This window comes from Mus caroli, chromosome 2, assembly GCF_900094665.2.
Source record: "Mus caroli chromosome 2, CAROLI_EIJ_v1.1, whole genome shotgun sequence".
Lineage (NCBI taxonomy): Eukaryota > Metazoa > Chordata > Mammalia > Rodentia > Muridae > Mus > Mus caroli.
Window position 1 is genome coordinate 142,982,251 of NC_034571.1, and position 11,718 is coordinate 142,993,968.

The window sequence follows — 11,718 nt, forward strand, 5'->3', positions numbered from 1 at the left end:
CAAGTGCTGGGATTAAAGGTGTGCGCCACCACGCCCGGCCTTGTTTTTGTTTTTATTTTAATTCTCTTACTCTGTTTTAACCAACTTGCACAAGTGAGCACAGGACCAGATCTTAAAGGGTTTTCTGCTACTCTGTGCTTGGACAGTGCTTCATAGGTGCTAGATGCTTAATATGACTTCACGATGTGTTGTGATGTGTAACTTCTAAGTTGAAGAAACTAAAGTAGACTTAAAAAGGTGAGACAGGAACAGATAAAGACCACAATGCAATTAAATACTTAGTTCCCACTCTTTGTTTTCATTAACAGATGCCTTAGTGAGTTTGGAAGAGAGGGCCCATTGAGCAGAAATAGCAGTGATCTCTGACAGCATGAGTAGAGTTCATTGAGAACTGGTATCATATTTAGCAGGTCAAAAAAGGGGCTGGACTGTTTAAAACTGGGCATGGTAACTCCCACAATGGAGAATCTGGACGGTGTGAACAAACTTCAAAGGCTGCCATCACATAGTAAGACAAAAACGGGTGCTGCGAGCTAGGTCAAAGCTGAGGTAGTAAAGTGTTGTTGTCCCTGCCCCCCACTCTGAGAGAGGGTTTCTTGCTATAGTCTTGACTGTCTTAGAATTCGCTTTGTAATGCAGAGTGTCCTCAAAATCAGAGATCTACTTGCCTTTGCCTTCCAAGTGTTGGGATTACTGCCCAGTGGCAGTCAGAATCTTAACTGGAGAGGCTTATGAGCTACTTGGATATAGAAATTAATAATATGGGGCATAGAAAACCATAGGAACACAATGCATGCAGATAACAGAAAAATCTTTACCAGTAGAATGAGGAACTAAACAAACAGCAGGGCTGAGGTAAATGTGAGTCAGATGTCAGGTCTTAAACTCGATTCTACAAAGTTGTTAATTAATCCATTCGACAGACATGCTGATAAACGTTTCTGGTATTTCCTTGGTAAATAACATAGTCTAGATTTCTGTTCATGACCCTTCCTATTTAGGAGACAGATCCTAAGTACAAACGTGCATGATGGAAGATGTGCTCTAAAGGAAGGCCATAGGAGAGGATAGTGCTAGGAGACAATACAGAGCATAACAAATGGAGGAATTGAGAGAGTTCCTTAAGGAGAAGACATTTTAGCTGAGGCTTTAAGAATTAGATTTTACTCACAAAAACAGTTAGTGTGGGCAGAGAACATCCAGACAGTGGCCCTAGCAAATGCCAAGGATCATAAAGAGGCAAGTACTCAGGAAAGTCCACTTAGAGACCAGTGTGGCTAGAACTTAGCAGGAGGAGAGGGTGATAGCAGATGAGACATTTGTGTATGAGCTGGGTAGTCTTTGTTTTGAGGTCATCCTGGCTGCTGTATGTATTTAACAAGCAGAGAGGAGGGGACACAGTGTTAAGTCAGGTCATTAAAAAAGTGACCTGGATGCCGGGCATGGTGGCGCAGGCCTTTAATCCCAGCACTTGGGAGGCAGAGGCAGGCGGATTTCAGAGTTTAAGGTCAGCCTGGTGTACAGAGTGAGTTCTAGGACAGCCAGGGCTGCACAGAGAAACCCTGTCTTGAAAAGAAAAAAAAAGTGACCTGAACTATAATAAACAGAATAAAAATATATTTTGGAGTTAGCCTATTAGGTCTTGGTCCAGTAAGGGACTGAATTTTCTGTATTCTCTCTCTACTTTGTGCCATTGAATGGTACTGAAATTTGTCACTTTGTTAAGTTCTCTCTGGGGAGGTGGCCATTGTTTCTGGTTAAAATTATTTGTGAGGGGGCTGGAGAGATGGTAGTGGTAAAGAGGACCAGCTGCTCTGGAGAATACTGGGGTTTGATTTCCAACACCCACGTGGCAGTTCACAATGGTCTCTAACTTCACTCACTGGGTATTTGACACCCTCTTCTGACCTCTGTGGGAACTCCACGCATGTGGTATAAACACCCAAACATATAAGGTAAAATATTATTTATTATTATTTATTCATATATTTATTTATTTTGAGACAGGGTTTCTCTGTGTAGCCCTGGCTGTCCTGGAACTCTCTCTGTAGACCAGGCTATATCTGACTCCCAAGTGATAGGATTAATGGTGTGAACCACCACCACCCAGTTCAAATAAAAAGGATTTTTAAAAACAAATAAGATAGGGCTGGTGGGATGACTCAGTGGGTAGAGGTCCTTGCTACTAAGCTTGATGATTTGAGTTTAATTCCCAGGAACCACGTGGTGAAAGGAAAGTGAAAGTTGCCTTCTTATCTGTTCTCTACATGAACTGCATGCACAAATACATAAATGCAAGAAAAAATGTAAGAATGACTTGTCAACAGAAATGAATCATCATTGATCATGAATCCATCCACTAATCACGTGTAAATATAAAAAGTTTTACATGTGTTTTTTAAATTATTCTTCTATTAAATTTAGGTAATCTTTTGAGAAAATATCTCATTTTGTAGTTCAGGCTTAGCTAAAGCTTTCTGCCCTGCCTTGTTTCCCAAGGGCTGGGATTGTAAACATGGTGCCACCATGCCCTGCTAGTCCATATGTATTGTATTGGTCCCTTATAATCCAGGAGTTATATTCTTACATTGCAAGCAGTTGCAAGGAATGTGGGAAATTAACCTGAGCTCCATAGAGTGGCAGAAGTGTGTCGAATGGCTCTATGCGGTTAGTGGAGTAGTTTAATGCTAGGGCACTTGCCTATCATGTTTGGGGCCTTGGGTTTAATCTCCAGCATCACAAAAACAAAACAACCTAGGTATTCAGTAACAAATACAAGGTCTAACTACTTTATGTAGTCTTGAACACACAGATTTTTCTGCCTCTGCCTCTTAAATGCTGGGATTAAAGGTGTGCCCCACCACACCCAGTACTGGTTTTTTATCTTTTAATATACTGGTGAAAGCCTTGGCGGGGAGGTAGCTCCCCTGCCCTGGGTAACTGCTACTCGCTGTAAATAGATAAAACAAGCAAGTCAGTCAGTCATTCATGCTTTTGCCACTCACCTACCCTGTATCTGTTTCTTGTTCCTTACTTGTTTTTATCAGGAATGAAGCAAAGTCAGCTGGACGAGGGGATCTGATACCAACCATCAAATTTCGGCATTGTGCTTTGTTAAGAAATAGACGCTGCACTATAGCATACCTGTGAGTGTCTTGGGTTTTGCTTGGGGTGTCAGGGAACCTAGGAGGGTTTTTGATGTAATTTGGTTTCTCAGTGGGTAGCAAGGAAGAATAAAAGTTTCTATTGTTCATTTTTATGTTTTTTGTTTGTTTGGTTTGCTTATTTTTGAGACAGGGTTTTACCTATGTAACCATGGCTGACTTTGAACTTACTATATAGACAGGTCTACCTTGAACTCAGAGATCTTTTTGCTTTTACCTCATGAGTGCTAAGATTAATGTCATGTGCTTTAAAAGATTTTTTTTTTTTTAATTATGAATCAGTAGTATATTCATGAAAAGAGTGAGAATGATATAACTTGCCCCGTGGAACTTAGTTCTTCAATCTTAGTGTTTTGTTACATTTCAAGATTTATTTATTTATTTATTTATTTATTTATTTATTTATTATAGTGTTCTGGCTGCGTGTATGCCTGAACACCATAAGAGGGCCCCAGATCTCATTACAGATAGTTGTGAGCCACTATGTGGTTGCTGGGAATTGAACTTAGGTCAGGACCTCAGAAAAAGCAGGCAGTGTTCTTCAGCTCTGAGCCATTTCTGCAGCCATTTTTATGCTGTACTGGTTTGGAGTATCATGATAACTCACTACTGAATTCGTCATACTTTGCTTTTCTGAGCAGCAGGTGTTGCAGGAAATATTAAAAAAAAATAGAACCGGCCCATTGCCACACTTGTGCCTCTGTCCCAGCAGCCTGGCCAGCCATGCACTGGCGGGCAATGGCCAACCTGTTTTTATCTCTTGGAGACTCTGACTCAGAACTCCACAATCTCTCTCGCTACCATGCCAGCCCCATGATTCAAATCTCCACGGCCTTTGTGGTGTACATCTGGCAAACCCACACTTTGCCACTGTACCTTTCTTGAACCCAGACGAGTTGCTGCGTGAAAGAAAATACAACACAAATTTAGTTCAGAAACAATGGTAACTCAATCTCTGGGTGCAACAACTAAAACCGAAACAACTAAAATCAGATTTTAATAAGGCTTACAAGATGATTTTTCTGCTGGCGAATCCTTGCAGATCCGCCATGATACCAGGAAACTCTAGCAGCTACATCTTACCCATCTGCTGTCCCTGTTCCAAAAGGGACCTAAGTCTCTCCTGCTACCTCTCTTCTTCCCTCCAACCTGGAAGTCCCAACTACTCGCCCAGTGGTTGGCTCCTTTAGTCATTAGGTGTTTGGTTCACAAGAACAACACCAGGCCCATCCACAAGAAGCAGGGACCTCATGGCCTTTGTAACTACTGCACATATTGTCACATTTGGAGAAATAAACAATGCCTTTTGGTATTTGTCAGGTTGAAACAGGGTCTGATATAGTCCTGGCTGGCCTTGAACTCAGAGATCTTCCTGCCTCTGCTTCTAAAATTCTGGGATTAAATGCATGTACCACCACACCACACCTAACAATCTAAACTTCTTGTGCACATTTTTTTCCATTGTCCCAAAGATGGTTGCTGTTGATGTCTTTCTATCAGTAGCCAAAGTCCACATGCTCCATTTAGGGTTTTGTGAGTCTTGAGTCTTTTCATCAGAATGACCTTTGACCCTTTTATTCTTATACCATCTAATCTTTTCATGTCCTAGGTATGACCGGTTGCTTCGGATTAGAGCACTCAGGTGGGAATATGGGAGTGTCTTGCCAAATAGTTTACGATTCCACATGTCTGCTGAAGAAGTAAGTTAACACAATTCAACTCTATTAAATTGCTGCTCTCTAATAGTAGTTTCCAGTGTTTCTTTGTTTTCAATGACTACTCGTCAATTTCTAACTCGGACTAACTCCTCACATAATTATATAGGAAGTATGTGGTAGGGTGTAAGTCTTAAGTACCATGTGGAAAACTTTTAGTATTTAATAAAATAGAGTCTCAATATGTTATTTATGAGTGATCTATCTTTGAGATTAAAAACTGGTATTATTACTTGACTGTCTTATATATAATATGTGCATATATGTACAATAATCAACATTACAAATTCATATTGGTAATAAGTCTTGATTGATCCAGTAATCAAGGCACAGGATTACTCCAGATACTGGATTAGAGCCAGATAAACTTAAATTCTGACGATTTAAGAAGTGTCTATCTCCCTATACCTAAATTCTGTCCTTTAAAAATAATAGAGGTTTGCAAGGACTTCAGACACTAAATTGCCTGAAGTTAGACCACACTTCATCTAAGTCTTCCATGAGATTTCCCCTTACTTTAGACAACAGTTACAAGTTTTGACGTCCCATGATTTCTATAGGTTCAGGATGAGTCATAAAACTCAGAATATACTTCAAACTTTAAAGTCTTGAAGCTCAATGGGTACAAAGCAAAGTAGATATAGATTGGAACCAGCCAGACGAGGCTCACAAGGCAAGGGCTGAAAGGGTTGGAAACTCGAAGGTTCTGGTATCCTTGTGGATCAGAGCTTGATATCCTCTTGACACATTCCCTAATGAAGCACATAACGTTGTCATCCAGGTAGTCTTACACAACATTGGTGTCTAAGTGGTTGGGAGTTTATACTCTAGAGACATGACCATTGAATTACCAACCCTGTCACTGACCTCAGTCTTCTCCCCTCCCCCCTCAGGAGGTCACACTGTTAGTGAGATCCAGAGCCCAGTCTAGCTTCTACTCCGTGTCATGAGGTTAGCATAAACCAACCAGGGTCCACTATGAGTCATCTCATTAACAAGATACTCCTGATACTTATCTGTCCTCAACCCTATTTGCATACTGTACTACACCTATTGATTTGTGGGTGTTGAACCAACCTTTTGTCCTTGGAGTGAAGTCAACATACATGGTCGAGATCTGGTCTTCATGTGTCCATGGATTTTTGTGTTTATGCTCATCAGGGAACTTTGACTATAATGTTCTTTTTTTTTTTTTTTTTTTGGTTCTTCAAGACAGGGTTTTTCTGTGTAGCCCTGGCTGTCCTGGAACTCACTCTGTAGACCAGGCTGGCCTCGAACTCAGAAATCTACCTGCCTCTGCCTTCCAAGTGCTGGGATTAAGGGTGTGCACCGCCACTGCCTGGATATAGTGTTCTTTTTTTGTTGTTGTTGTTGTGTCTTTATGGAGTTTTGGTGTCATGGTAATGCTGGCTTTGTACAGTTTGTCACAGTTTAAAAGTGTTAGCTCTTCTTGAAAGGGTTGGTAGAATTTGACAGTGAGCCTATCTAGTCCTGAGGCTTTTTATTATTTCTCACCTCTTACTACACTTTGGCTTGAACAGTTCTTGTTCTCCTAGGACCTTGAGGTGCATTGCCAGGTAATTTATTTGATATCTAATTTCTCAATATAGGTGCTTATAGCTACCACCTTTCCTCTTAGAACTGCTTTAGCTATGTGCCAAGAGTTCTGGTAAATTACATTCTTATATTATTTGATTCTAGGAAATTTTCAGTTTCTTCCCTACTTTCTTCAAAATTATATTATTAAGTCTTCAAGTACTTGTATAGTTTCAATATTCTTCTTGTTGACTTCTTGTTTTACTACATTAATTTGATAAGATATGAAAAGTTATTTAGATGCTCTTTTTTTTTAAGATTATATTTTATGTATGTGAATATGCTGTAGTTGTCTTCACACACACCAGAAGAGGGCATCAGATCCTATTATAGATTATTATGAGACACCATATGGTTGTTGGGAATTGAACTCAGGACCTCTGGAAGAATAGTCAGTGCTCTTAATCACTGAACCTTCTCTCCAGCCCTCTCTTGTATTTCTTAAGGCTTGATTTGTGGCCCAGAACGTGAGTTCTTTTCCAGAAGCTTGTGGGCTCCCTGCTAGATAGCCAGTCTGTGTACCTCTGATAAGCGCATGTGGTCTATGGTGTAGCTTGTTTTTTTAGATTTATGTATATGAGTGGTTTGCCAGCATGTATGCATGGACACCATATGCATGCCTGGTGCTCTTAGAGGTCAGTAACTGGGTCAGATTCCCTGGAACTGGAATTACAGATGATTATGAGCCACCATGTTGATGCTGGGAACTGAACCTAAGCCCTCTACAAAAGCAACAAGTGTTCTTCACCACTGAACCATCTCATCAGCCCCTGCAGTATAATTTAACTCAGAGGTTTCTTTGTTATCAAAGGGTTTTAATTATCAAAATGAGGTGTTGAAATCACCTACTACTTAGTGTGTCTGGGTCTTTGTGACCGTTTATAGACAGTTACCAGTATTCGTACCTCGACGTATATTTCCAAGTTTTATATCATCTTGTAATTCTTTTTTGCTTTGGTTTATATATATATATATATATATATTTACACATATATATATATTTATTTATTTACACACATATATATATATTTATTTACACACATATATATATATATTTATATACACATATGTGTGTGTGTATCAACTATAATATGTTATAGAAAGATTCTTCTCTAGTCATGTGTCTTTAGAGTCCTAATGCCTCTTGTGCCTGGATATCTTTCTCTAGATTTGGGAATTTTTTGTTGTAATTTCATTGAGTAGAATCTCTCAAACCTTTACAATTTATCTTAACTTCTATCCTGTGGATTCTTAGGTTTGGACTCTTGCTTGTGTGGCAGAACTCTGTCATTGTCTCTGTGGTGATGCTTGGATATAGTGTTTCATCTTCTGCTCCATGGCATCTTTTTTTTTTTTTTTAATTCATTGAGGGTTTTTTTTTTTTCTTTTTATTAACATTATCACAACATCAGAGTCTTTGCGGCCAGTTCTTCAGAAGAAAATTACGGACTTTCATCTCAATTCACCCATTTTACTACCTCACCCTCTGTATTGCTGACTTTTTCTCTTTAGGTTTTGGATCGAATGAAACCATTTATTTGCATTGTCTTAGAAGACATTGATCAGTCTTTACTAGTAAACTTCTGGGATCATTATCTAGCATTTTGGAGGAACTAGTTTGCCACACTTTCTATTTTTGGTCTCTGTCTTACGATGTACATTTCTGTCTGTCTAGATCTCTCTTCCTGTTTTATTTGGAAATCTTTAAGGCTTAATCTCTAGTACTCTCCGTAAAGAAAAAGCAAGTTTCTGCAATAGCAACAGCTAAGAAGCCCAAGATACAGAAATACACGCAAAGACGGGGAATGCAGAAGTGAAACTGGCAAAGCTGCTACAGGATATGGGGCAAAGGCAATTTTTAGAGTGAGTGTGGAAATAGAAAATGAATGACATAAAAGAAGACAGCAGGGAAAAGGGAGAAATAGAAAAACAATGTTTTAACACAAGAAAGAGGAAAGAAGCTGAGTGAGAAAAATGTTACTCAGGGAAAAGAGCAAGGACTAGAAAACAGCAGATGATGTCCCAGTCATGAAAACGTTCAACAACTGGCAAGTGTAAGGAGAATATATATGTATTTTTAATGAGTACTTAAAACCAGTAAGCTAAGGTCGAATCATTCTAAATATAGAGAGGGAGCTATTAAAAAAGGGCAAGACATGGGGCAAAAAAGAAAAGGAGAAAAAACCCATTGCCTAACAGTGAAAAATATCTATAAACTAAATTAGATGAATCACAAAACCAAAACAAAACCTTTAAAAATGGGGAAGACTGTGCAAGAGGGCATAGACTGTAAGAGCCAGAGCAGTCTGCTGTGGGACTGTCTAGAAATGACAAGGAAGCGTCACTCATCATACCCTAGCAATGTGGCTGCCTAACCAGGACCTGGAAAAGTGCACCCCAAGTAGACTGCTAACAAAGACAGAGGCCGAAAATAGAAGGTGTGGCAGAGTCCTGGGGCTCTGTCCACAGACACAGCACTGCAGGGAGGAGTTGACCTTCCTAGGGGTGAGCTGCCTCACTCGTTATCCAATCCAAATGGTTAGCCGTGAAACCACATACATTCAAGTAACACTAAATAGACTGAGCAGACATGTGTATATAGCAGTATATATGTTTATCTATACACAGAAACACACACACACACATACACACACACACATATATATATATACACACACACATATACATACACACATACATATATATATATACACACACACACACATATATATATGTATGTATATATATATATATATATATATGACTTTGAGGGAGGAAGGATGTTACATAGGAGGGATTGGAGGGAGGAAATGAAAGAGGAAAATGATGTGGTTATATTTTAACTAAAAAAAAAATTCAGCAATTTTTTTGATTGTTTTAGGTGTTGGTTTTTTGAGACAGGGATTCTTTGTGTTGCCCTGGCTGTCTTGGAACTTACTGTGTAGACTCTAGATGCCTGTAAGAGTTTATTTATTTATATTTTTGTTTTTGTTTTTCAAGACAGGAATTCTATTTGGAGCCCTACCTGTCCTGGAACTCACTCTGTAGCCCAGGCTGGCCTTGAACTAACAGCAATCCGCTGCCTCTGCCATCTGAGTGCTGGAATTAAAGGTGTGCACCACCACCAGCCCAGCTATTTTTTTTTCCCACAAATAAAGTAAAAATGTCCAGGCATTGTAGTGCACACATTTAATCCCAGCACTCAGGATGCAGAGGCAGGCAGATCTTTGTGAGCTCAATGCCAACTTGGTCTATATAGCAGATTCCAGGACAACCAGGGTTACAGGGTGAAATTGCCTCAAAAAAACAGACTTGTTTTGAGGAGCACAGGCCTTTAATTCCAGCACTGGCAGAGGCAGGTGAATCTCTTGTGTGTTCAAGGCCAGCCTGGTCTACAGAGTGAGGAGTTCCAGGACAGCCAGGGCTACACAGAAACCCTGTCTCCAAAACCAAAACAAACAAACAAACAAACAAACAAAAAGAGGTTAAATGTCTAAGTAACACTAAATAAGAGTACCAAAAAGAATAAAAAGTGAGGGATTCTTCCAGAGTTTGAGAGAAAACACAGATAAGGCACTAGAGTACCTATGGCCATTTTTGAGGTCCTCAGCAATTGGAGCCTACCAGTTCCATTCCTGTGGGCAGGGTAGCTGAGCTGTGGGCCTTTGTCTTCCCTGAGGTTTTTATAAGCTGTTGCTTGCCAGGAGCCTGCCCACCTAAGGGAACAGGTGTTGAAGTGGAACACAGCATTGGAAGCAGGGCAAAAGATGACGATCGGCTCTTCTGTGCTAAAAATGTAACTCGTTATCACTGTTCCTGTGCTTCATTAAGTGCTAGGAAAACCTAACTCTTTATCTCTTATAATTCTCTGCTTGGTAAGTGTTAACTCTTACTTTATACTTCTCTGGCAGTTAGCATACACTGTAGAGCATTGGAGAGTTCAGTGAAGGATTTCTTGCTAAGGCTCCTTTCTTTATTGCCTGGGAGCCTAGCCCCTCACTGGCCAGGTGAGAGGGAGGCTTGGAGCAATTAGCCTTTATTAAACTAGGAAAAGTGAGTCTGTGCAGAGTGAAGCACTTTTATACATGCAAATATGCACAGAAACACACACACATTCATATATACATTGATACATACATATTTTTACATACATACTTTGGCCAGGCCCAGCCATCTGTCTCATCAGCTTACATACTTACACACACACACACACACACACACACACACACCTATACTTATACACACTAACACATCAAGAGGAAAGAGCAAAAGCCTCCATGAGCACGATTCATTGAGCAAGCTCCAGCACAGAAAGAACTCACACATTCTGGATGAAAAATAAATTCCAGCATTTATTGCATAGAAAAAGAAACAAATTTCTACCCTTTTTTGCTCAATGAATTAAATCCAAGTCTGTAAAAAAAAAAAAAAAAGCCCTGTCCTTATCAGTAAGAAAAGCCTGCCTGCTGCTTTCTGCTCACTGCAGCTCCTTCTGCTCTCTGTGTTCTAACCTGCATCTCCTCTCCCCTCAGGCCTGTTATATTCTGCTGTCTTCTGCTCCTCTTCCATTCTCCTTCTGCCTCCTTAATGTCATTGCTCCTAGTTTTTTGTACTTTTTTAGGAGAATAGATCACATGGTATTCCAAGCATCTCTCCTCAAAAGTTCACAAGTTCAAACAAATCCAAACCATAAATAAGAAGTAACAACAAGATGTTTACATGTGTTTCCACTAAGACTAGTTATCTAAGTAGTTATCATTACCTGCCACTAACTCCACAGGTTCATGTAAAGTTAAAAACTGTTAATTTTAAGTTAGCACGTTTCTGTCAAGAGGCATATCAGCTGAGTATACTCTCATTAGTACTGAAGTTTTGAATAGATGAAACCCCATCAATATTTTATCTCCTGTCCTTACACCAACAATAAATTGTTCATTTCCTTTGATGACCTTTAGTTAATAGTTTTACAACCTAAAGCAAGTATGCCTTAGTTGTAAATCTGTCTGCTTTCTTAGTGCAAACAGCCAGTGACATGTGAAGACTTGCAGAGTTGTTCTTTTATTGTTTGTTTTCCGAGACAGGCTTTCTCTGTGTAGCCCTGGCTGTCCTGGAACTCAATCTATAGACCAGGCTGGCCTCGAACTCAGAAATCTGCCTGTCTCTGCCTCCCAAGTGCTGGGATCAAAGATGTGTATTGCCACCACTGCCCGGCTGACTTACAGAGTTCTTTTTTTTTTTTTTTT

General features: G+C 39.8%; 1 protein-coding gene across 1 annotated transcript in view; it reads left to right on the top strand.

Moving 5' to 3' along the window:
- The window catches only part of Gins1 (GINS complex subunit 1), a 22,556-nt gene that overhangs the window by 3,344 nt on the left and 7,494 nt on the right, over positions 1-11,718 (top strand). The window contains exons 3-4 of the mRNA XM_029474335.1: positions 3,048-3,146; positions 4,774-4,864. Of these exons, the coding sequence (XP_029330195.1) occupies positions 3,048-3,146; positions 4,774-4,864 (190 nt within the window). The remainder of the gene's footprint in view (positions 1-3,047; positions 3,147-4,773; positions 4,865-11,718) is intronic.